This window comes from Lolium rigidum, chromosome 7 (genome assembly GCF_022539505.1).
Source record: "Lolium rigidum isolate FL_2022 chromosome 7, APGP_CSIRO_Lrig_0.1, whole genome shotgun sequence".
NCBI classification, from domain to species: domain Eukaryota; kingdom Viridiplantae; phylum Streptophyta; class Magnoliopsida; order Poales; family Poaceae; genus Lolium; species Lolium rigidum.
The window spans coordinates 75,406,279-75,432,673 of record NC_061514.1 but is presented as its reverse complement, the minus strand read 5'-3'; the positions used below and the strand labels follow the sequence as shown (position 1 = coordinate 75,432,673).

The 26,395-nt window shown below is 46.9% G+C and overlaps 3 protein-coding genes and 1 long non-coding RNA gene across 12 annotated transcripts; 2 read left to right on the top strand and 2 right to left on the bottom strand.

Moving 5' to 3' along the window:
• Nucleotides 1–442: 442 nt before the first annotated feature.
• LOC124671553 (transcription factor TCP7-like) lies at nucleotides 443–1,072 on the bottom strand. The gene has a single exon (XM_047207913.1). It carries the CDS (start codon nucleotides 1,070–1,072, stop codon nucleotides 443–445), a length of 630 nt encoding a protein of 209 aa, XP_047063869.1.
• Nucleotides 1,073–6,504: 5,432 nt separating this feature from the next.
• LOC124669971 (probable sphingolipid transporter spinster homolog 2) lies at nucleotides 6,505–13,929 on the bottom strand. The gene is made up of 16 exons (XM_047206497.1): nucleotides 13,552–13,929; nucleotides 12,774–12,902; nucleotides 12,399–12,500; nucleotides 12,094–12,198; nucleotides 11,918–11,993; nucleotides 11,306–11,380; nucleotides 11,084–11,186; nucleotides 10,883–10,951; nucleotides 10,098–10,173; nucleotides 9,723–9,820; nucleotides 8,954–9,030; nucleotides 8,561–8,674; nucleotides 7,966–8,085; nucleotides 7,561–7,689; nucleotides 7,236–7,314; nucleotides 6,505–6,895 (listed from the first exon to the last, which is right to left on the bottom strand). Exons 1-16 carry the CDS (start codon nucleotides 13,899–13,901, stop codon nucleotides 6,774–6,776), a joined length of 1,824 nt encoding a protein of 607 aa, XP_047062453.1. The 5' UTR covers nucleotides 13,902–13,929; the 3' UTR covers nucleotides 6,505–6,773.
• Nucleotides 13,930–19,722: 5,793 nt separating this feature from the next.
• Nucleotides 19,723–20,313, top strand: LOC124671551 (nicotinamidase 2-like). The gene has a single exon (XM_047207912.1). The coding sequence runs from the start codon at nucleotides 19,723–19,725 to the stop codon at nucleotides 20,311–20,313; it is 591 nt and encodes a 196-aa protein (XP_047063868.1).
• Nucleotides 20,314–21,883: 1,570 nt separating this feature from the next.
• On the top strand, nucleotides 21,884–25,608 carry LOC124677049. Of its 9 annotated transcripts, none has more exons than XR_006993930.1 (5): nucleotides 22,073–22,842; nucleotides 22,980–23,086; nucleotides 23,506–23,611; nucleotides 24,449–24,512; nucleotides 25,348–25,608. It is a non-coding gene; the product is annotated as an uncharacterized LOC124677049 (long non-coding RNA). The 9 variants fall into 9 exon arrangements; XR_006993933.1 differs by having other exon boundaries at nucleotides 23,506–23,615; XR_006993934.1 differs by lacking the exons at nucleotides 24,449–24,512; nucleotides 25,348–25,608 and adding an exon at nucleotides 21,884–22,064 and having other exon boundaries at nucleotides 22,600–22,842; nucleotides 23,506–24,439.
• Nucleotides 25,609–26,395: the final 787 nt, after the last annotated feature.

Below are 26,395 nucleotides of genomic sequence, written 5' to 3'. Positions count from 1 at the left end.
CCATGGCCAACGACCTTGCGGATCGACGAGTTTCGATCGAAGCAAAACAGCAATGGAGCACCGTCGCAGCACAGCGCTGTGTTACAATCACAGCAGAGAATGACAGAACCATCAACCATGGTAGCAGTGGCATACACACTGTAACAAAGGACACGAGCGCAAACCTGACGAAATGGAGTGCGATCTAAAGACCTGTATCTACAGTTGCTACTACCTTGGAGGAATCTCTGATCAGATTCTCAATTCTTCTCCAGCCCAAAAATCACGCAAAAGAAAGCACACCACAATGCACGCAAAGGAGGAGGAAGGAACTAACAAAGGGAACGCGAAAGCACGTCGTAGTAGGGCAAAGCCACACAACAGCAAGAACACCTGGCTTTGGCTGGCTCCAAGAATTTAGAGCCACGGCCGGTCAGCGGGCGCGCGCGATCACGTCAGTCGGTCACCGGGACTCCTCCTCCGGCCGCCTGGTGGCGCCGGTGAGCGCGGAGAGCAGGTTCAGGTGGTGGTGGTGGTGCCCCTGCGCCACCACCACCGACGACGCGTACGCCTGCGCCTCCTGCGACGGGGAGATGCCCCAGGGCACGGGCACGGGCCGGGCCTGCAGCGCCTCCCAGAACGACGGCGCCTGCTGGTCATGGTCCTCGCGCGGGCGCTTGCTCCCGATCCCGAGGAGGGAGACGGCGGACGTGGAGGGCGCGGAGGAGCAGGAGAAGACGGCGGGGGTGGTGCCGGAGCCGGTGGCGGCCAGGATGGACGGCTCGGCCTGCCGGAGCAGCCACTCCACGGTCTGGCCGTCCGACTTGAGCCCCAGCTCGCGGGTGAGCTGGAACACGCGCGCCGCGCACACGATCGGCATCCGCACGCGCCGCCCGCGCCCGTTCACCTTGCTGTGCCGGTCCTTGGCGCCCTTGGCCGCGCCCGCCTTCCTCGGCGCCGGCACCGCGGGCACCACGGTGTCCGCGGGCTCCGACGAGAAGGGCATTGCCATCGTCTGGGGCATGGGCGTCGGCATTGCCATGGGCCGGTAGAGCTGGAAGGTGGCGGCGTCGCGGGAGGCGGAGGAGGCCATGGCTGGCTGGCTGGCTTGCTGGTGGCTCTCTCGTTCGGGTGGCGCACAGATGTGATGGGGATGGATGGATAGGGCCGTGTGTGTGTCCTCCTTGGTCCCTGTGGGGTGAAAACTTATAAAGACGCCGGAGTTCCTTCATGTGCCTCTTTTGTGTGTATTCTTTTTAGAGCCTCTTCGACCTTTCTGATTTCTTACATACAAGTCAAACACATTTCAGAGAGGCTTGGATGTCAGAAAAATACAGCACACATGAATTTACTATACAAAGACTTCACATGAAATAATATACAGAGACTTTGAGATAAGTCTTTTGGATGAAAATTATTTCTACCCGAGTTGTGACGAAAACTATGAGTTGAACTCGAAGGCACTACTACCTAATTTTGATTGTTTTGAACGTGAGGGTTCAGCTTTGGAGGAGTTACTTTTGCAATTATTGGGAAGTAAATACTTAGAGCCTCCCCAGTCGTTGGCGCTCCCCACGCCCAAATCCGGCGAAATTTTCGTCCGGATTGGAGGAAGATTTGGCGTGGGGAGTAGTAGTTTCCCAGCCGCGTGCCCAGGCGAAGTCGACGATGCGAATTTAAAAACGGAAACTTGACAAACTACGGCTAAAAACGGGTGAATATAGACTAAATTTAATGATATTTATTACATTACGGGAGGAGTTCATACATAGAGGCCGAATTCGACTATATTTCGAATTCGGCTAGGGGAATGCAAACGCTAATTTTAAAACACGGCGCTCTACATGCCGAAATGGCGGTAGAACACCGTGTAGTCGCCGCCGTCGTCGTCGGAGCCGTCGTCGTTGGCCTTCGGCTGCGCGGCCCGTGCCGCTCGTCGCCCGGCCGCGTCTCCCCACCCCGGGATGGCTTGTACCGGTCGTCGTCGGAGGACTCGAGGTCGACGACGGGGACGGCGACGCCGGATGGAGGTGTCGCAGGACGGCGGTACCGCGCGACATCGTCGTTGGCGGTTGGAGCGGCGCGGGCGGCGAGTTGGCGTGCGGCGGCCGGGTCCAGCAGCGCCGCCGCTGTCGCCTCCGCCTCCTCGCGCACCCGGTCGCGCCTCGCCCGGCCCAGGTGCGGCGTCGTCCGCGCGCTTCTCCTCCTCCATGTCGTGCGGCGACACTGGCGATCGCCTCCGCCATCGCGGCGTCCTCCGCGCGCTTCGCCTCCTCCTCGGCGAGCCGGCTTGCGGCGGCCTCTTTCTTCGTCTTCTTCCGGCCGCTCTGCGGCGCGGAAGGCCGTTCGCGGATGACGAGGGCGCCGGCCGCTGCGCCCTTCGGTCGCCGGCGGAGACGCCGGCTCCTTCTTGACGCGCACCGGCGTCGAAGGCGACGTCGCCTCCTCCTTCTTCACCGGCGCCAAGGATGACCTTGACGCCGATCCGAAGACGACGAGCCGGCAGCCATGCGCCGTGGCCGCCGGACGCTTCCCGACGGCGGCTCGCCGATGCCCTCGATGCCGATAGAGGGGGCATCGTGAGCACCGGAAGTTGCCGCCCTCGATGTGCGCGAGGACGTTCGCCAACGTCCTTTCCGGCGCGCTCCACCACCGTCGGCGGCCCGCGGCGTTGTTGCGCGCAGCGGAGGCGGCGGGCCGTCGTAGGCCGCCGGCTCCCGCTCCCACCGCCGGAGGAAGAACGAGTTCCACGCCCGTAGTTGTCGGGGTGGTGGCGTGGCTCGGCGCGCTCCTCGTCCGTCATCGTCATCCGAGCCTCCTCGATGGCGACGTCGAGGCGTGGCCCCGCGGCGGTGGTGGGATTGGTACGCCGCGCACTTAGCCGCCAGCCCGCCGCCGGGAGGCCTCGTATCCGGCGGGCGGGGGTACCCGCTCGGTGGAGGAGGTGCCCCTCCCACGCGTGGAGCGACCGCGCGGGAAGCCGTTGTTGGCCGCGCCGTCGTCGTCGTAGAACGCCATCGGGAGAGGAGAGGGAGAGTGGAGGGAGAGTGGAGCACGGGGTACGCCTCGCGGCGAGTGGAGCGGCGTATATAGGCGTGGGCCGGCGCGGGGGATTAAATGTCGCGTGGAATGCGACGCGTCCGCGGCGAGCCGACCGGCGGCAGCCTTTAGTGCGCGCGGAAGACGATGCGTGCGCGGAAGACGACGACATTAACTCGCCGCGTGGCCGGCGAATGCGGACCGGCGGCGAGCTTTACGGCGCGCGGAAGACGATGCGATGAGGACGACGATCGGTTTCTCTCGCCGACAAGTTGGGGCCACCAGATGCGCGGGAAGTTGCCTCGCCGTTTCGCGCGCTTTCGTTTCGTCCGGAGTCCCCGAGCGCTCCCCGGGGGGTCAGGGATGTCGTGGGATCGCCGGATGAATTTAGGCCCAAATCCGGACGAAAACGAGGAACCGGGGGCGCGACTGGGCCGAATTACGCCGTCCGGATGGAAAAAACGCTCGCCGGGGGCCTGTTCGGGGGGACGAGTGGAGATGCTCTTAGATCCAGGTATCTGCAGTCTGACCGACCCTGAAGACCTGAAATGTAGCACTTGGCTCAAGAAGCCTGCACAGGACACACAGGAGCACTGCAGCCTCGCAGGGACAGGCATGGAGCACTGCACTGGAGCAGGAGCGTACTGTGCACTGTAGGCACTGGGGGGCAGGCCACATGGGTCATGGGGTGGGGAGCTTGGTATGCGTCTGGTAGCGTAGCTCTCCTGGACTACCGTCTACGGCTTCGTCACCTCGCTAGAGCCTGTACCGTGCTTGTACAGACGGGATGGCGTATAGTACCTGGAAGGCTGGACCCTGGTCAAACATTCATCTGCCGAGAAAGAGAAACTGGCATCGCGATTCAAAGCGGGCAGCGCCTCTGAAATTTCATCTGTCGTTGCCCACCTCATGTTAGTCAGTGTGCAAAGATAGACTGCTAGGGTGTACGCTAGTACTCTGGAACGGTGATGCCGTGATGGAGACCAAGCTACACATCAGGTCATTTTCACTCGAAAAGACCCAAACTGATACACAAAACGAGGCCGTTGCCACGAGTCACTTTCAAACCAAAAGGCCAGGTTAGAGCATCCATTTAGGTTCCGAAATTCGGAGTTCCCGCCACCAAAATGCCTATCAAGTCACACCATTTCTCGCAGCCTTTGACTTTGTGAACCAATGCATCAAGTTGAACCCTCTTCCGTTGTTATGGGATCGGTACATATCTAGTACACGGTTCAGTTTAGTGGGACTTTTTTGTCTTTTTAGTTTTATTTTTATTTTTTGGCTGGGTGCATCTGTATTACCATTAGGGTAGAGGCTGCATATAATTGGTATCTTTTTTATATTAATATATTCTCCTTATTGAAAAAAATCTAGTGCACGGTCAAGTTGGAGCTCGGCGTTTGAGCCACTCTCTAGCCTTGCGTTGATGTTCTCCGCACACCCATGGAATTGGTTGATGGCGTGTCGAGTGATTCCCCATCGGCTTGACATGGCCTTTGGATCCTCTTCATGTGCATCTTGCGCTTGTTGAACTTGGTTTTGATCCTCACTTGTTTGATTCGCACTGTGATGGGATCAACACTGGTTGACTTCCATCAATCGCATGACCATTGGTCTTCCAAAGGCTTCCACTTGGGCCCTCGGTGACCGTCGGCCTTCTTCTTGCGTCCTTTCCCACCATTGTCGGTGTTCTCTTCATCTTCTTATTTATCATTATCATCCCCCTCTTACTCTTACTCCCCCCCCCCCCCATCATCATCATCGATGGCGTAATGTGTGGCATCGGTGGTGGCCTTTATCATGTTGGTTATGGTGGTGCTCCTATCCATCTATGCACAAAGACAAGGGCGAGCATGGCCGGCGGCCTCGGCTTAATCTTTGTGCAAACACAAAGTCAAAGACGGGGCTCCCAAACCTCAAAGGAGATGAAGCCAGTCGGCAGTGTTTCGTCAAACACATCGTCGATGTTGCCAGATTGGCCCCTAAACGCTATGTTTGACGTGACATGTGTGCCACAATCCAGAGGCCCCCCTTCGGGTTGGCATCCCCTACGAGCCATTGTAGTTGTGGTGAAGGTCGAAGGGGTGTTGGTCGGAGGTTCTCAGGGAAAGCACGGCGTTCGGGTTGAATTCGTCGTGCTCGACGTTTTCGTCTAGTGTCTAGGGTTTCATTGAAGAAGACAAGGGAAGACGGCCACGCAGCCCTTGCACGGTTCACCGACGTGGTGCTACCTTGCCTACCTTCGTGAGTGGCACCCGGAGCCAACATACCTTGGAACAAGGCATGGTTCATGACCGCCTCCTTCTTCATGCTTGCCTTCTCCTGCCTCTCCACCGTGGAGTATCTACAACGTAGGCCGATGTCTGCCCACTTTTCATCCGTCAACTCCAGCGGCTTCCTCTTCAGCGGCGCTTGCCTCCGTGGCTTGACTAAGGCCACGGTCGCGCCATTCGCCCCTTCACCGCCTTCTTCCCCTTCAAGGCTTTTCGGCGGCATGGTGGTGTGGACTGCATTGGCGGCGATGGCGTGGACGTGGCATGGGTGGGAGAAATGAAGTAGGGAGAGAAAATTGCAAGTCGGATATGATTGACTGTGTCACGATAGGGGTGTCCTGCCTCTTGGTACCCACCTTACCGCTCGTGTCCGGCATGCCCAACCCCCTTGTGAGTCGAGGGCAGCCTGGAGACGTTGGGCCGCGTACTGGGCCACGCTGGGCAGAAAACAATTTGAGGCGCGCTACTCGGCGAGGCTTTTGATCTGGTGTCCCTCGAATCCCTTTAAATGCTGGTTTAAGGGACGCGGATGCTCTTACCCTTGCACCTAATGGTGCGAGAACATAAAAGTGCAGCGAGTATGTGCCAGAATTTGTATTCCCTCCTATCCGTAACAAGTGTAGCTGACAAGCAAAAGCGAAACTCATTATGAATCGGAGAGGAGAGACTAGCAGATTGGGAGTAGTGGCAAGAAGTAGAGATGGACTCGTTGACAATGTACGCAGCTGTACGTACATGATCCATCATCCATGTAGGATTGTTGTTGCTGGCGTACATGTGTTGGTGGAGCCGAGGGTGAAGCAACTGGATCATCGGGAGGATTGACGGCTCGCCAGACGCGACATGCTGCAGTTGCGCCCAGCCTGGAGGACCACATTGGTTGTTCAGGGCCATCATCGTGCTACAACCCTTGTGCAGTGCACAACGCCACTCTTCAGTCGGCAACTGATCACCGGTTTTTATTCCGCTGACCTACCAGACGTACCAACAGTGTGGAGATGATTGGGACCATGGCGTCCTTGGTTGTTCAATTCCATAAACCATAAGCATTTATTTGCCTTATTATTGTAGCTAAACTGATTTAGGGAGAATGTCTATTGTAGATGGGCAATGGATGAGAGGTTCAGATGATATCGAACGAAGATGGGCAATGGATGAGAGGTTCAGATGACATCGAATGAACGGCGAATTCTAGCTACAGATCCGACTGTTTTGGAAGCGACTTTCATTGAGATGTGCAAACATTACCCTTATCTAATCAACTATAAGTTACACCTTTGATACAGGGATTCTGCAACTCTGATGCAGCAACTGTACACAAAACAACTCAAGAAGATCAAGAAGGAAACGATTTTTTTTTTCTGTATGTACAGGTACAGCCATTGGACATGCGAATTTACATTTCACATGTTGCTGGCACAGCCGAAATTATTCGGCTAAAAAAGAAACAAAAGGCATCGTGCTTGATGACCTCACAGATCATTCAGCCGTGCGCGCCTCATCGTTTCCATCAAGCAACGGTCTGAGGTTAGTTCTCTCAGTAGCAGGAACACCATGCTCGCTCTGTTCATTGAAACGATCAACGCTGCGGACAAATATGCCTGCAAACAAGAATATATCTCAGCTTCAGTTAAGTATCACAAATACACATTATAATAGTTCTCTGGTACAGAACGCACTGTTTGTATGATTATTTTCATGTAGTAGCAGTGGAGTTAATATACTGTGTTAATTACTTCTATGCAGACAGCTCTTCTTGTGCCATTAAATCCCATGCTTTATCCTATTATTGAAGGGCAAGCATATTCAATCTACATATTAAGGCATGGTTGTGCTTTGGTTTTGGTTCTATGCGAGCCTTGAGAGGTTGAAACAGCACATGCAGTCTTCTTAATCAGTATGTGAAAACATAACATAATTATCTATATTATGAGAGCATACCCATAAACCAAAATATAACTGCAGCGAAGAGGATGGATGTCAACGTAAGAGCTGTTGCTCTCCAGTTATGGATTTTGTCCTGCATCAAAGTTCAAACAGTAAAAAAACAATGTAAGAATCAATGATGCAACGATAATCAAAACTAATTACAATCCAAGTGGTGTTGGATGCAACTAAAATGCTACACCAACATTTGCTAGGTCACTATTAAAGACCACAGAAATATTGGGATCTAAAATAATGTATTCACAAAAAGAATCCATCGTGACAATAAGTAACGTAACCGAGCAAGTATTCATTGCAAACAGACAGAAAGAGCAAGTACCTGCAGAAGCCCAACAAGGGGTGAAGAGGGCACATCACCAAATATATGGATTGAAACAGTAGACATGGCCATTGATAATGGCCGCAAACTTGGTTTCACACAATGAAGGCATATGTAGTTTACTGGAGCCTGTGTAGGTTCAAAGAATAAGTATACGTGCAGAATTAACTCCGCACATGCATGCATATACCACATACTGAAATGTTTATCAGCATGACAAGTGCACAAAAATGGAAGCAACTGATCTAAAAATGTTGTCCTTATAAAGATCTTCTAAGTGATAACTGAGATAAGCATTTCCTTGTGTTCAATGAGTTAGCAATAATAATCTTAGTGCACTGCTACGTAATAGGAGTCAGAATCTGAAGTGGCGCGAAAGTCGTTAAGCAAAATGAAGTATTTTACCTGAGTTGCAAAAACCAAGAGCTCCCCCACTGAAAAGAAGGGTATGAATCCATAGAGACTCTTGAAACAAAAAGCACTGAAACAAAATATTGCCCCTAAGAAAGTCGCGCCAGAAAGAAGCTGCATGAAAAGAAATCTCGTCAATGGAAGTAAGCATTACATTCATTGCAGTTATTATGTGGTAATAAGCAGCATCAGCTCCCTTTAAATTCACTGATCCAGCCTCCAGACCTATATGACTGGCATATATATACTACTCAGTACACACGAGTATAACACAAACCATGCTCAGCATCATGTTGACTGTTTTGTGAACAAGAAAACTGGCAATGTATACTTAATGGTGCCAGCATCAATCTGCTAAACAACAAAATAAGGCAACAGGCAATGAAACGAACTAATCCTAGGCACATGGCCAAAGAGAACTAAAGTAAAAGCATCAAGATAAGATGATGGTAAATGTTCATGCTTATACAATATCCACACACAAATCAATCTATTAGAAAGCATATCTTTGGACTAAAGCTGGGTTTTATGTTGTAATATGTTAGAAGGAAAAAAAATTCCAAATATTGCATTGTAAAAAAAATCATACCTTGAAAGCATTAGAAATTGTAGAGTCTATTTTGTCAAGGATGAACCCCCCTGCAAGGGTTCCAAATATCCCACACACTATTGTTATTCCGCCAAACATTAGATCTGCATTGCCCTGGTATAATAAATTTGACATGAAAGGTTATCCAATGAAATAGCAATGCATTGAAGTGTGATAGTAGATATCTATTGTGGTAGGTCTACACTAGAAGATCAGGACTTCATACAAGACACCAAACAGACTGGGTGTTCTAAATTCTAGTAGATGAAGATACAGAAACACCTATGGTTGTACATCTAAGAGAGTAGGTAACAAAATAAAAACCGATGCCCAAATAATCGCATGGCAAGGCATATGTCCCTGTGAATCAGAAATCAGATTATAAGAAATTACCATCTTGTAGATATCTTGACCAGCCTTAGGGCCCCAATAAGAATAGGCACCAATAACAAAGTTGTAGGAGATGTAACCTGGAATAGCACAGGCAAGTGAACTCCAATTCTGAACAGAATACTATATACTTCGCAAGAAAATATGAAAACGGAATGTATTTCAGAAGAGGCTGCACTCGTCAATGGAAGTAAGCATTACATTCATTGCAGTTATCAAACTTCAAATTTTGATGTGAAAGATGTGTTACTAACTTACTCTTAAGGATCAATTCAAACCAATGTACCACCAAATAACTTTACTGGCTATTTGCCGAAATTTTGAATGCTGAATGAAGAATCTAGAAAGTGCTGGAATTCGTTTAGAGAATATGTTTTCTTCCTCTCAAAACTAGTTCTTGGCTTGGCTATTTGGTCTTGAACAAAACGGGATCAGCACTGGAGGAGTGCAGCCTCTTAATTGATCAGCACTGGCGGAGTGCAGCCTCTTGATTGCTTTTTGCAAGACAATAGTTATGTTCAGAACTAGGCATTAGGAATGGTTTTTTTATCTTAAATTGAGCGATAAAACTACAGTGGGTCACAATACAAGTTTCCAACCAATTTAATGCCTTCGTTATATAGAAAACCTTCTTGTGCACTGAACACAGCTTTCTGAATTTCTACATGATAATGAAGGGCAAAGTACAGAGTTTAAAACCCTTGTGTTCAATACAAAAAGGAACTACGCAATATAATGGGGTTAAAACAATTGCATAAAAAGGAGATCTGACCTAATACATTGATAACATAGACTTTCTCTTGAAGCAGCTCTTTCATATCTTCCCCAAAATGACGGATTTCAACCATAACTTTCTTCACGAAACTGGAACTGCATGATGAAAAATTTATATATTCAAATGGTTTTCTATTAAGAAAATGCAGGTGAGCTTATCTATTGCAATAGGTTAGTATACCCCAATTTGAACTAAAACCAACACACTTATTATGGATCGGAGGGAGTAAAATATTTACTTTTACCTAGATCAACAACAGAGAAAAGCTACTGCATACCGCTAAAAAGGAGAGAAATGATACAGTATGCGGGTATAAAATTAAGAAACTGATCTAACAAGCAAATGAAAAAAAATTGCGGAGGAGTTGCTTACGAGGAAGACTTTTGTGGGAGCTTTTCTGCCAGGTCATCATCCCCACCAGGCACAACCTGCTTTACTCCACTATTATCTGGAATAGTTGGAAACCAAAAAGTGAGACACTGAACATGGTTGTGTTGACTGGCGCTTGAGCTTCTGCGAATTTACACACCCCAGCACCAGGAGAAGGCAAATTTAACTCAGTATATGATGTTCTATCCACCTTTGGCAAACACGCTCTAAGCAAATTAACAAGGTTATCTAGCATACACGATTGCAACTTAGTTACAGTTTTCTTCCGAAACTGCTATCGTGCATTTCAAATATAAGGGATGTTGAAACAAGTCAGCAGGCTGAGCAAAACATCAGTTCTGTCCTTAGGTTGTTTGCGTATGGAAAATGCTTAAGATCCTAATGAATGCGAAGCACATTATCATGGTTCAACTCATCACAGAAGTAGCCCTGTAATTCAAAAATTAGCATAAGATATAGAGCGATACAAGTCAGGAAAAGGAATTTGAATTTGGAAGATGTCATCTGATGTGGTTTTGACTCCTGTGAGAGAATCAGTGTACAGAAGAGTGAGTTCTGTGCTGTCCTACAAGTCAAATTGCAGAAATCTCATAACACTACTGTTAGCGTGTAGTGGGTGGTTGGCTGGTTGGGGCCAGGTTTTAACCTTTTAGAGGAGTATTCAAGCACTTTTTAATATATAGCGGAAGAAAAAAAACTTCCTGGATCAAACCAAGTGATAGCAAAGGAACAGCTTGTCAAATGAAGACTGATAAAGAAGGACGTACTTGTGCCATCTTGAAGCTCAGGATTGAGCATTTGACCATACTCTTTTGCCTTCTTGTTGTGAGTAAATCCTGGTAAACAAATCACCACCCGAAAAGAAATAGTAAACGAATGGAAGGAAGTCAGGACCATGGAGTACTAAAATACAAATAGCAGTGTTTTGTAATCTGGTAAGCAACACAATACATAAAATAAAACTATACCTTTGAGCTCTAGTGGCTTTATCACAAAGCCAAGAATAACAAAAGGAAGCATCAAAATTGACTCTCCCCAGAAAGCAGCACGCCAGTGCAGATGATCCCCAACCTGATGAGATGCAAAGTAATTTTGAACGATATGAGGGTCAAGTTACACGGGTAATGCACTCTATAACTTCAAGCAAAACTAAGTAGCAATAAAAAAACAGAGTGTAGCATAAGACTTACCAGCCCACCGTAAACATAGCCGAGTGCTATCCCAGTGGGTATACACATGTAGAACATAGCAAGCCATGCAGTTTTCTGGTAACGTGATTAGTAGCAACGTTAGTTGTTGACTAACATGAGAAATTAAAAATAACAGTACTATGATAAACATAATACAGCACTATTAAGGGAGCAATTCATCCACCTAATTTAACAACTAGAAGCAACTGCTGATAATTTTTTAACCTAAACTAGCCAGGTCAATACAGCGATGAGCTGATGTGTAATCCATTATAATTCTTGATCACATGATCCTTACGTGCTGTATCAATTTAACACATAGTCCCATGTTGAATTTAGCCTCAATTACATGGGTTTGACAGTTTGTTCCTACTGTGAGATATAATGATTCGGGGTAATATCATGTATATCCTTGACCTGTAATGAACATAATTATCTCAAATTTAACAGAAAAGAAGACTGAAGAAAATAATTATGTGTGCGAATATGTATATTATATTTCCCAGAAGAATGTTGCTGCGTGTTTGGGACTTGAGTATAGAAACAAAGCCAAGAAACCATAAGATATGTTCACATATACACACAACTCAGGCATCAAAAGAATAACAGGACCTGTGCTGCTGGTGCATTATCATCAATGAATGGAGCTGCGAGACTTATAAATGAAGCTTCACCAACACCAACTAACCTATGTCGGGCAATAGATCACATGATTAGAAGTGTATATTTGAAAATAATAATACGGAGTAACACAGATGTGAAACAGCAGCAGAGCAGAAAGTACTTACATGCGGCATATAGTAATTGACCAGAAATCAAACGAGCACCCACAACCAGCTGTTGCAATTGTCCAGACTAACAATCCAACACCAATAAGCCTGAAAGGATTGTGTCTGCAGGGAGAGGGGAAATCTATTACATGCTGAAAGATAGCACCCTGAATGGTTTGCATCAGTGCATATTAACAAAAGGAATTGTTAATCTGCACTGTGTACTGTTGTTTGAAGAACGTGTGTCCATCTGCACTACCTTTTACTACTGCAGCGAGCTATACACAGAAACAGAAAATTAAATTTATAGTATTAACACTAACATTTTTGCCAGTGACGCGAATATCGGCGAAGCCACCAACAATCCAACCATAAATGCCGAGGACAACACACCATCTTCAAAATTGTTCAGATTGAAGTCGCCTCTGTAGAGAACATGAGATTTATGAGAAAAGATGTCACGAACGATTAAGATGGCCAACAAGTGGTGATTTGGGAGAAATTAATAAAAAAAATACGAGTATAATAAAATGAAGACAGGCCAGGATAGCAGGCAGGAATCAAACACAGGAGAAGATGCATAAGAGAAACAGAATTTACATAAAAAATTACTGTGTAGCTTGCAAAGAATGCAATTACACAACGTCATATTTAAAGGAGATATCACATTTTGTAGGAAAGTTTGGAATCGGACTTACTGAATTCCAGAACCTGATGAGCATGTGCCACCCGAGCAAGTGCCACGGCTGCCATTGACACCATTGCTTGCTATTACTCCCCGGTCAACATAATTTAGCATGTTGATGATGCAGAACATGACAAGTAATCTGCAGCCATAAGAAAAGCAACTTAACTCGAGCGAAATCAGCACTCTCCGGTTCTCCATGTCGCCGACATGAAGAACAAAAATCATACACAATACCAAACATTACACAGACGGGGCAGATGGCCAAATCCAAGGGAAGATAGACATAGACCTAAGGGGAATTAGACATACTTCTATATTTGCAATTTGCCAGCACCAAACTGGTACAAAAAGCAGGTCCACACCGCAAAAGCAGACCCAGCGTGGAGAAGCAGACAAATACGAAACCTACAAGCCACGATTGGAACAACTAGAGACTCGAACGAACTTTCGATTTAAAGGCACGCATGACCAACGATTTGCCCTTTTTTTAGTGCACTACAGGCGATGATTTGCAACGAAGCAACAAATTGGCAAGTTTATGCTCCCATCTCAGGACAACCTGGCATCGCTGAAGACTCAAAGTACAAAAAAAAAACAGCTCGAATCAAGGCAATGGCGGCTCAACCGGAGCTCGGGAGGACCCAGATTCATCAAGGGAACCCAGATTCTTCGAAACGAACCACCAAATCGCCCCGATTTCGAGCTCCGCGAAAAAATCGCGCGACCCAGAAGTTCAAACCTACCACAGCGACTATGCTGCTGCTAGGGGTTAGTGGTGGTAGGAGTACCTCTTTGGGGTGAACCATGACGGCTTGTCCTCCGCGGAGCCGCTGGTGCTGGCCTCCGGGCCCGTCTCGACGTCCCGCGCCAAGGTGACGGCCATGGCCTGCACCCCCGCTCCCGCCGCCGCCTCCTGCTTGCCCTCCACCGCTACTACGGGCTCGGCCGGAGCCGCCGCCGCCGCCGCCGCCGAGAGGTCCCGCTTAGGTTCCGCCGCCTCGGCCGGTGGAGTTGGGGCCTGCGGCGGTGGCGCTGGGGGGTCGGATGTGGAGTCGGCGGCGACGGGGGATCCCACAACCACCACCACGACCTGGGCGTCGTCCCTTGCGTGTGTGGTGGCCGCGTCGGATCCGCCCATATAAGAGAAAATAATACTGCAGGGGTGGATTTTTGTTCGAGTTTGACTTGCGATCAGTTTACAGCCAGCGCCCAGCAGCAGCAGTAGCCGTGCCCTACCAGGATTGTGAGCGAGGCGGGGGAAGGCAGGGGAAACCCGGCCGGATAAATATGGGCCTGGCAGTTGCTTGTTATTATCGGTAGGTGGCGGGCTGGCGGGCGGGCACTGAATATTCGTTCGGCCAAGGTGATGTTTGTTTGAGGCGACGTCGCCGGTTTTGGCTGGTAGAGGAACTGGCAGAGGACGGAGGAGGACGACGACGATTGCTTTGGCCGCAGGCTGGGGCGAGATTCTCTAGCCTAGTCCTGCCTGGAGAGTGCTGCAACGGCCCTGTGGCGATCTCGGCTCCGGCGTGGTGCGGGGAAAGGCGGCGACAGGTGATGGTGGATGGGTAGGGCCGCCGCTTTGGAGGCGGCCTGTGGACCTGGTGTTGGTGGACTGGCTTATCTACACGGACTGTGGTATCGCTCCCCGAGATGCTATTGATTGTTCGGTCCTGGAAAGCAGCTGCCGGTGGTTATCTGCGTTTAGAGCAAGTACAATAAGGTACAGTCAGCTGGCTATAAGAGATAAAATATTATAAATTTGCTTAGTTGGAAGAGAGAGATTAGGAGAGAGAAGAGGAGTGGGCTCTTATCTTGTAGCAAGCTTCTAAGACGTCTTCCTAAGCGACTATGTGAGACTAAAAGGTGGGCCATGTATTGTAAAAGTACTACACTTTTATACCTCACTATTGTATATGTTGGCTCTAAGTTAGCTATAGATGACATGGCACTTGGCTTATAGCTAGCAGCTGGCTACACTATTGGAATTGCTCTTACAACAGTTGGTTCAGTAGATCTCGGCTCTTCCACACTTTTTTCGCGAGGATATACCACAGACAATTCTTTGCTTTTCCGCGCACTTGGCCTCCATCAGATTTTGTTCCTGGAAGGAAGAAGAGCCTTTTTCTCCTCCCGGCCTACACGCTCGTTTCGACGGTTTCATCCCCTCCAGACGCCCGCGAGGCCGCGAGTTCGTTTTACGGAAAAGAGTGCTCGCGCCATGATGGATGGAGCCATGCGCCATGCCTCTTGATGGGCCCGGCTCACAAAGGCATCTCCCATTCTCAGTGTGGATCACGCTCCTCACAGCCTCCTTCATAATTTAATATAGGGCCGCATTTTCTCCTTCTCCGGGCTCTATTTTCCGTGTGATCTTGGACAAACGGTAGTAGATCGATCGTTTCCTTTTTATCATCGGAATTGGTAAGTTTCAGCCTTATATCTCAGTCACGTGCTCAAGCGTCGGATTTTGTTTCGGCTTGAAGATTCGTGTTTGTTGTTGTTTGCACTTTACTTAGATCCGCATTGAAACACGTTGATGTAATTCGACTTAAGTCTAAGTCAACTGAGCGTTAGAGACACCCTTTTAATATTAGCGTGAGGGCTCTAAATCCATTCATTAGGAAGAAGATGGCCAAGACACCCGAACTGCTCTATTTATATGAGAAAGAAAAAAAGGTGAAACCCTAAGCAACGGCAAAACCACACCTACAACACCACGCGAAATAGAAGACGCCGGTAAGGCTGACCACTTGACACAAAGTTAGGTACCCGAGCTCTCCGCGGAAAGGGTGCTCACGGTTGAATCGATCTAATCTGTCATGAGCATTTTCGCGAACCTCGACGATGCCATAGAGTAAGGTCATGCCCGAAGGTTGAGAACATGTGCCCCTCTGACCCCATGAGCAAACACCAAAGGGCTCATCTAACGCTCCTCGCACGCGAAGAGTGCTCACGCGGCCCACCATTGTCATAGACCTCCAAAGGTAGTGTAGAACCCCAAAGCCAATACAGAAGAAGGAAGTTACCCCACTGATGGGGATCTATGTTCAGGTACTGGCAAAATATATTGTTGTGAAATTAAAGTCGATGAATTATGCACCGTTCAAGAACTATTGCTTGGTACTAATTACCACCGGCGAATTACTAATTGCTGAATGTTCCTGACAAATAATTACCGTTTGTGCATGAAGAAATAATGTTGTGAAATTACCATCAGATAATTGCGTCGCCGTTGAAGGATTACTACTTAGCACTATCGTCGAGAATTACTGTTTGAGCCGAAGATTTGTACGAGGAAATTACTTGTAGAAAATCACAGGGTCACGCACTATTCATGTTGAACCGGGAAACTACCGTACTGTTCATATTGTGCCATGAAAATGTTAAACAATTAATGTCACTTTTTTGAAGATACATCGTTGCGAAATATCTGGCGGATAATTGCACATCATCATCAAAGGATCACTATTGAGTAACTATAGCTGAGGAACTAATGTTCAAGCAGAACATTTGTACCGAAAGATTACCGCTATAAAATAACTAGTAAAAATTATTATAATGCGCCCTCTTAATGTTGTATGGAAAAATTTACTGTGAAAACAACTGTAAAAATTACCACATTAGGAATTATTGGAGACTGTTCATTGGTGCTATTTTGGTTGTTGGACCAAATCAAAGATCTAAAGTATATGAGACACTTCATGCACGTGGTGTTGTTTTATGTGAACAGTTTCCAAAACGCCGAGGTTGCAACGAAGAGGTTCAACTTTTATATAGGTAATAATATACATGTTAGACTTGTGTAGGGTTAACCTAAAACAGACATGAATGATTTCCGATTTGCTAAAAATTAGGCGGCTGGTTTATATTATATCTCGGGGTCTACTTCTTAGCCATTGAATTTGTCTCGTGATTCGTGCTAATATGACTGTTTGTAAGTGGGTTGTAACTGAGATTTTCCTATTTGCATGTGGGCTTCAATTGTGATTTTCTAAGTTACACTAAGTTGTAAGTGGAAAAAAAAATCCATACTTTTAAATTTGCTTTAAGATTTGTGCTAGCCTATGAATTGCACGTGAGTTGCAACTAGATTGTAACTGAAACTTAGATTGTAACTGAAACTTGGATGATGTCAAGTGACCGATATTTAGTTAAGTTTAAGTCGTCTAAGATCTAAAGGTGGCCTAATAATTTAGAGTTAACCTAAAACGGATTTTCTCCTTCTCCCGGCGTTATTTTACGTGTTATGTTGGACCAAAGACAGACGGGGCCCTCCACTCCAATAACAGCACCATCATGATCCTCCGAACCACATTCCCCTTGCACGATAACGTGATTTAAAAAAATACTCGTTTGGACTAGCAGCTAGGTATATTCTTATAGAAAAAACTATGAATCGCAAGCCGTAAACTGGCGGATGAAGAGACTCAAATCCAAGTTGCGAGATATATATAGCCACCAACTCAAACTAACCACCAGTTAATTTTAACACGATGACGTGATAAGAAACCATGCATTAAACAAGGGGATAGATTGCACGTGACGGCCGCTCGATCCGCCGATTGGAGATATATCGCCTGACTGGCTCTCCGTTTTCAGTACACCATGTACAACATCCTGATCGATCGTCCACGCATAGCATCCATTTGTTTACGGTATATTTCGCTCCGGGATTTTGCTCCATTTGTTAAATAATCTGTTCGTGTTAGGTAGGTATGCGATCAATAATATAGTGTGGATGATACGCCCAACGCTCCAAACTGTACTTTGGGTTGACGACGAAGTAGCAGGCAATATGGCTCTGTGTAACCATACTCCGGAAAGCACAGTTTTATATGTGAATAATCATGAATAATGAAGTCTGAACAATGTGCAACTTGTGTCCATATAGGCGAGCATTCTCGTCCAATTTACCTGCGCTACAAGTTTTTTGTCTTGCAAATTTGACTTGTACTCCACTCCACCGAGGTGTGCTATCTAAGCTGTAACCTACGCACGGAGGATGTGAGCTTGACAAAGAGAGCGTCGACCACACGTCTTATCTTGTACTCTTGCCGTCGTTGGGTTTGAATACGGTGCTTGTTCTTTCAGAGATTGAAAGGTCCAGCATTTACTCTCTAGACTAGATGCCTATACCTCCATCGTTTTCTCATGTGTGCACTTGTTTCTGAACTTGCGTCTGCCACCGTTTTCTGATCTTGCACCTGTTGAATGTACTAGGTGTCTAGGTACAAGATAGCATACAACAAACCAAAAATCCAATTGGGCTCATGAACCTGTTGTGAAACATATATTTTAAAATATCAACAAAATCTGCATATACATCCAAACATTTTAGATTTGTACTAATTACCAAAATCACACATAAGAACAATGTACCCTTACAATGAGCTCTTAGATCACATAGGCATGCTATACTATATAATGACACCCTAGGATGAGAGTCATAAAATTGACTAGTTTCATAATTGTTTTCAAGATACAATTATTTTATACTAAGGTTAGTTTTGCATAAATCCATCGAGGGAAGGTATGGGAGCATAAGCTGTTGTTGTCATGAAACCGGATAAGATCCCATATTCGTACGGTCTCTTTCATCAGCAATAACTCGATCTGCCTCGTCCATGTAACCCAGGCGTTGTGTCGTACATCAGTAGTCCAATAGATCATACTAGGAGGGTGGTTGTACCTCCAATCCACCACATTTTGAATCACATGTTTTGATACATGTGTGTCTCGCAAAGGCGAAGTATTCTTTCAGTCAGCGATGACGTCTTCATCGACACTGAGGCGTTGCGTGACTTCCTCAATTTCGAGACCCTAGTCTTTCGGAGTTGGTCATAAGATAGTATAAGTGTGCGTGTGGGCGTGCGTTTATATGAGCGAGCGTGTATTGTATTATGTTTCTCAAATAAAGAAAAAGAGTAGCAATCATGCTCTACAACATGAATCCATGGTACAAGGCAACAAAACTACCCCTTTTTTTTGTAAACTTCAGCATAAAAATAGATGGGCACACAAATAATTCAATACTAACACTTTTTCGTAACTCCTTGTCCAAGAGAATCATGCTCTACAACATGAATCCATGGTACAAGGTGTCATGGTTTCTCGTTTCGGCATGGCTCTTAGACCACGACACCCTTGGATCACTGAGCCATCTTTTAATATGAGCTCTTAGACCACGGAGTCATGCTATAGAATGACTCCTCCAGGATGAGAGTCATTAAAATTGGTTAGTTTCAAAATTATTTTCAAGATACTATTATTTTATACTAAGGTTTGTTTTGTATATGTCCATCGGGTGAATGTTTAGCAGCGGAAGCTGCTGTTGTCATGAAACCAAATAAGATCCTAGTTGCGGATGATCTCTTTCATAGACTATGACTTGATGTGGGCGTTGCATCGCACATCACTGGTCTAATATATCATACTCCCTCCAATCCCATTTAATTAACTAGGAGTATTAGGAGAGTTGTTATACCTCCAGTCCATGAAAGTATATACCTTAGTTTTGATTCATGTGTCTCGTGAAAAAAAATTCTACTGGAGGAGATGTTTTCATCGATAGTTGTTTCTTCAGTTTCAAAACACGAAACACGACCCGCCAACATGGTCTTTTGCAGGTGGTCACATGATAATATCGTATATTCATATGAGTGGGTTTATACGCGTGCATATTGTAATATGTTATGTTTCTCAAATGAAAAAGAGGATTTTTTTTTCAAAGCAATCATAGGGGAGGAGTCCCATCTCCCATGGAAGGATCGTCTGTCTTGGATCAGGTGTCGTGTTGTGACAGCTTGCGCGTCTGGAAACCTCTCTCGCTCACTTTCGCATGTTCCGTGCGCGCGCAGCTGAACCGCATCGGCCCATATTTCTCGTGATCTCTTCTCTGTGAGTTATCACGCTCAGCATCATCCCACCTACAGTAGCTCCCATCAGGCCATCACACCATGCCGCCCACCGCCGCCTCCTCCAAGTCCACGTACACCAGGTACGAGACGCGCCGCCGGGACCCCAACCCCCACGCAGCCGCGCTCCTGGTCATCGACGTGCAGGGCCACTTCGCGTCGCTGACGGCGCCGGCCATGCCGGCCATCGCCACCACCGTGGCGCTCTGCCGCGGCGCCGGCATCCCAGTCATCTACACGCGCCACGTCGACCCCGTGCCGCGAAGCCGCCCGCTCGCGGAGTGGTGGCCGGGCGACCACATCGGCGCTGGAACGCCGGCCGCGGAGCTGCTCCCCGGAGCCGGCCGCGCCGCGGGGGACCTGGTCGTGGAGAAGAGCACGTACAGGCTCGAGGAGGCGCTGCGCGGGATGGGCGTGGAGGAGGTGATCGTGGCGGGCGTGATGAGCAACCTGTGCTGCGAGACCACCGCGCGGGACGCGTTCGTCAGGGGCTTCCGGGCCTTCTTCTCGGCCGACGCCACGGCCACGGCGAGCCGGGAGATGCACGAGGCGACGCTGCTGAACATGGCGTATGGGTTCGCCTACATCGTCGACTGCGAGCGGCTGGAGGCGGCGTTCGGGAAGGGCAAGTGAAGTCAAGTGCGAACAGAACGGCGAGCTCTGTAATTTCCATCCGAGCTAAATACAGTATTTGAACTGAACTCTCCGCGACTCTGCATAATCCCGTCGCCTCGGGGCGACGTCCTTGAGCGGCACAGAGGGTCCGGCCGCCAGGCGCGCGACGTTCGGGAGGGAAGCGGGCGTTCTTGGCCGATGCAATACAGCTGGTTCTGATGGCGACGTTTCCTGGATCGTGCAGCAAGCTCCAAGAGGCGGCACAGGGAAATAAATGCGGGGGCGGGCGGGCATCTGATCGACCACGCGTGCAGCATGTGCGGGACGTACTACGACCGGACGCCGGCCGCGTCCCTGTTTCGTCGCGCGCGCGTCAAAAAAAAAAACGAAGAGGCATGCATGGATGGATATATCTCGCGTCAAAAAAAAAAGAGACGCTTAATTTTTTTTTTGAGATCAAAAAGAGACGCTTAATTAATTATTACTGGTAGCCAACCATCCACTAGTCCGTCGCGCTCCCGCTGGCACTCAATTAATTGGCTGCTGCCTTTCGTTCGCGGCACACTACCCCACGTCCCATGATTCGCGGCATTTTGGTTCCGGCGTTTTAGCCAACTGCCGGTAATAATTGTTTTGCATGGCAGTTTATAAACTAGTGCCGTTAATGGTCCAGTAATTACCGGCGATTTGGCACAGTGCCACTAAATTTTGATGGTCAACGGCAGTTATAATTGGTGCCGATAATAGTGCGCTGGCGATCTGGAGAAGTGCCGCTAAAAGTTTGATGCGAAAGTGCCGGTGAAAGCTGATGCGCACCCGACTGTTTTGCACATAAGCCCATTTAGATTATATTAATTAATCTGCAGTCCATGTAAAAAAAAATCCGCAGTCCCAGCTTGTACACAACCACCCATTCCATTCGACACGGAACCCTGGCGGCGGCGGCCTCGTCTCTCCTGGCGGCGGCGGCCTCGTCGATCCCCAGTCCCCACGGGGTCCCGCCGGCCCCCTCAACCCCGTCTGCCACCACCGACCGCCGGCCCCCTCAACCCCGTCTGCCATCGCTGGTCCTCCGCCCGCCGCCATCGCTGGTCCTCCGCCCGCCGACCGCGAGGGAAGGAAGGCGGCGTACCCGCCCGCCCACCACCACCGCGGGTCCTCAGCTGGCCGCATCATGATCGCCGCCCCCATCCTCTGCGCCACCTCTCCGTCGTCTTCCGGCCGCGTGTGGTTGGGGCGGCCACGGGTGGAAACCGGGAGAAGGGAGCCCCCTTGTCGCGGTCCTCCGCCACCTCGCGGATCGGCCCCTTCGCAGCTTCGGCCATGGTGGCAGCAATACCTTGGCCCCTCGGGAGAAACTGCTCGATGGGGCCCTCTCGATGGACGCTGATCACCGGGGTAGGCGCCCGCGCGGCCACATCTTCGACGAGCCATGATGTTTGAGGAATTGAGGTGCGTGGCCTTCTCCCCATGGACCAGCTATGTTTAATCTACCTTCTACAGCCAAGTGTGTGGAACTGACTTCAATTGTGGTATCTGGATAATTGGTGTCCAGTATGTGTTTGTGATATTGCCTATGCAGGTGAGCTTACTCAGCCCGGCATGACAACCACGACCAGACACATAGTCAAGTACCTCGCTGGCAAGGCCAAGGCGTACGTGAATGAGTCACACCGACGCTTCTGCGGCGCACATCATGGTGTTCAGCCACCTCAGGCCAGGGGACCTTGAACAATGGTATTTCTGTGCTGAGAGGACACTGCACCAAGGTGAGCCATTCAAGGAGTATACAATTCCTTCATTATTGGTGGTAGTGCTCCAAATTTCTACATGCGGTACTTTATACGGTAGTCTTACCTTGCTGTGATGGCTAGCTGAAGATACAATTAGTTGAGCATATAGGACAGAAGTATTGTACTACAAGTTGATTGCTCCATTGAACTAAGCCCTACTGAATATATGCTTTAGTGATGTAAAATGTTATCTAGCCCCATTGCATTTCGTGCTTCCATTGCATTTTAGGTTGCTGGGGGCTAAGCGTTTAAAACTTCATGACTTCCTGTTCTAAGCTTGTCAGTTTGTTTATAATTTAGAACAATTTGGTTTGGCGTGTTCAGCTCCTTTTTCTACACGCATACACCATATCATTTTTTTGGTTGGGACAACTGAATGCCAGTTTAGGTAACCAGTTTAGCGTCATACTCCTCAAGGATCTTTTGGTGGTATGGTGCCGACGACGGCATGGCTCTGTTAAGTTATTTAGGTAACCAGTTAGGCTTTTCTTCTGAATTTCCTTTTCAGAAGGGCATGTTTGGAGTTCGGACACAAGGGTAAAAGTATTGCTTTTGCGTCCCAGAAATATTGATCTATTTGCCTTGACGAGAGGATGTCACGGGGCAGATCCTTCAATTTGTGCGTCTGCCATCTATCTTTGGACAGTTCCTGATGTGACACAAGCACTACAGAACACTGAATCTACATTTCTTGAATTACGATGGTATCATGACAAATGAGACTGAGTGATCGCCACCAAAGACAACATTCGCTGTAAGTTGGTCCATCCATGAGTCTATAGGTTACTGAATATAATGCTGATGGACTCCACTTGGACTATTGCTTGATTTGCAGTGTCATTTCTCACAAGGCAGAAATATTCAGTAAGCTAATTTCTACAAACTTTACAGGATGAGGTCATGTTTTTATATGAGAAAAAGCCTTGAGAGCTGCTGAGAGAGGCCCTGTCGTGAATTGCTGACCGGCTGTTGAGCATGACTCTGAAAAATCTTCAGAGGTATATCCCTTCTTTCGTTCCTACCATCTACATTTTAAAGAGCTTAGATTCAGACATTGTTTGTCCCATTCACATCAGGACACCTCCATAAGGGAGTCTGTGGTGATTACATTTGATTGTCTATAAGACATTCCAATTAGTAAAAGGCAAGTTAGTACCTACATATAAATGAATTCAGCTGGGTAACCCATTGTCCATAAGTTGTTTATTACCCTGAAGAAAAAGTTAACATGTTCTGTTAGATATCAAGATTGTTATGGCTAGAAAATTTGAAGTGGTCACTGAGATTTAAACTAGATAATTTTATATAGCACATTGTTTCCCTTTATATTTATGATCTTGCAAAACAGTGTATGCTATAATCCTATTTCCATTCCCGCACCATGAATGTTGTAAAGTGACCATGTTTATGCTCCCAGATTGTTAGTGGGACTGTTATTTTCATGGAGTAAAATGACAAAATACATTAAGGCCATGGTGCCCATGGAGTTCTCTTCACCTACGACTAGATCTATTACAAGCAATGTAGGTAATTTGGTGTGCAAATTAGTCATCACCCTTGATACCTTTTTTACCAACTCATAGCATTTTGTATATATTTTATTATGTACATCCTGCATAGATATCGAGCACAGCAGAGATCCTTAGAACCATTACAACAGAATTGTTCATTCCACACTTTCATTGCTTATGAAAACTAATGGTGCAAACCATGTTATTGTTGCTTCTTCCTATGATAAATTTTGGTCACAAGGATACTTGTATATTTACCTCGAATCTGTGATAGATGATTGATGTAAGCTGCCACTGGAGTAGGAATGCAATAAAAGGTCCAGAATTATGTTCTTCTTAATACTTCTGATGTTCACTCATGATTTAATGTTTCTCTCTTGAGACGACAAACCACTTTTGTGGAAAAGAAACTCCATTCGTTGCTAAGGACCAAATCATACATATCAGATCCATTTACTCGCTGGAAAGAAATGGACAAGGGGATCAGTTTACACGTAATAGGAAGTACTTGTGCTAGGAAGTAGTACGTGATCTAAATCTCCGATTGCCAGGATAGCTATTAGTAAAAAAAAGGTTATTGCTGACAAAGAAAATTGCATGTGCCTATATGTTTTTAGCTCAAAATCATACTTGAGATAAATTGATGTTGCTGTCTGATTTAGCATATCCTGTATCAGACAATGCCTTTTGCTTTGATTGCGCTTTTTGGAAGTGGTTACACATTCAAAGATTTGTTCACTATAGATATTATTTGTTTAAATGTAGTTTTATAAGTTTATATACCAAGAACTGAATTTACCTTACCGAGCCAAGGCACTGACTTCTCATATGCATATATGTGTGCCATAGATGTCAGGTAACACCCGTGAGTGAATTCATCTCATCCTCAATGCCTTCTATTCTCTACCAAGAGGTAATTAATGCTTTTCTTCCACGATCTGATGAAAGTCTGGATGAAGGTGCTCTATTTTGTGTGTTTTAGTCACATGGGATTCCTACATGATCACCATGGGCACTGTCCTGAGGTTGGTTGGAGCAACAAGATCTTATGTTGCCACTAACTTCTATTGCAATTCTTTGTGTACCTGACTTCATGAGACTAATGTGAAAATCAGCTCTCAGCCAGAGAACACTTTTTTTCCAGCAGTACGAGCTCCCAGGAGATAGTTAAGTTCATGATTTTTTTTTCGTGGTCATTGTTGATTTATTATGGTTAGTGGTCATCTGAGAATAGGGAGGGGCATGCCTTCCACAACTGTCTGTAGTCCAGATTACAAGTATAGACCATCGAGGTCCTAATTGCCTCATTTATATATACCACAATTGTCACTATATCTCTTAAATAATTGTGCTATATACCACAATTGTCAATGTATCACGTCATCCGCTGTTCTGAATTTTCTTTGCAACTCCATTGGGTTATTACTTACGTTTTCTTAATTACAAGAAATATAGAATATTTTGGACTTCCATCCATTGAGCGTTCCTATTTTTTCCCCAAGCGAACCAACATGGGATCAATTTTCATTACCATCAAGATAGCGAAAAATAACGGGTGTTCAGAAAGTGAGCGTTTCTATTTACATAGCGACAATTGCAAAGAACGGCACGGCAAAGCGTGCTAGGTCCATCTAGTATGGGAGTACTACTCAGCCATACTCACAGCACACACTGAGTTGAGTTGCCCCCGGCGCATTTAGTGATGAGATATGTGCATGCTTGATGATTCTGATCCTTCTCTTCTTCAGGTGGAATGCAGTTGAGGTCGAAGAATGCCGTTGGAGAGACCAGAGGTTGCCGTGGTGGTGCTTGCCGGAGATCATGGCGAGATGCTCTGCTGGGAGAGGAGACCTCGCCGGCGAGGTTGGGGACGAGCTGCTGGTTAAAGATCATGTAATGATTTTGTAATTTAGATGCTACTTGCAAATGTTGGTTCCATATCCTATAATTTAGATGCCTGGCTACAATTTTAATGCATGATCAGGTTACTGTGTTTGATTAAAATACCAGCCAATATGATAAGTGCATATATTTGTGCAAGTACTATGATTATTGCTTTGTTTTGAATAGTGCATGTAAACATAATCAAAGGCATTGTTGAAAACAGCCTTCAAGTGTAATATAAGGCATCGTTGAAAAGTGTAGTCAATTTTTTTTATGGCATCTTGAAAAGTGCCACCAAAAAGATTCAATGGCATTTTTAAAAGTGCCAGTAAAAAGATTTCGTGACATTTTTTGAAAAGTGCCGGCAAAAAGATTCTATGGCATTTTCGAAAAGTGCCATCAAAAAGATTCCATGGTATCTTTCAAAAGTGCCGGCAATACTAACTAGCGGCATTTTTGAAAGTGCCTTAAAATACAATTAGCGGCACTTTTTTAAAAATGCCGGCAAAGACCTACCTCGACTGGAATAAACGCAGCACTTTTTTGTGTGCCTTGAAAAATCTTTACCGGCACTTTTGGTGCCTTTGCCGGCACTTTTTTGTGCCGGCAATTTGGGTACCTGACGCAGTGGCACCTCCAGGCTCCAGCACGCAGAATATATGCCACGCAAATATATACTCCATGCATGCCGCTGCTCTTCTTCTTCTCTTTCTTCCACACAAGAAAATACGTAATACTACATGGAGAGTCAGCCGAGTGTCCCTAAAGATACAAGTAGGAGGAGGGACGTGCTTTGCACGTGTGCATTGCTATACATTTTTCTTACTTCTGCATCAGAAGCAACAAATTTGGAATTGAAGAAAAACATGTATGGCTTGTTAGAGAATCTTGTCCACCAAACGACGCTCGGCC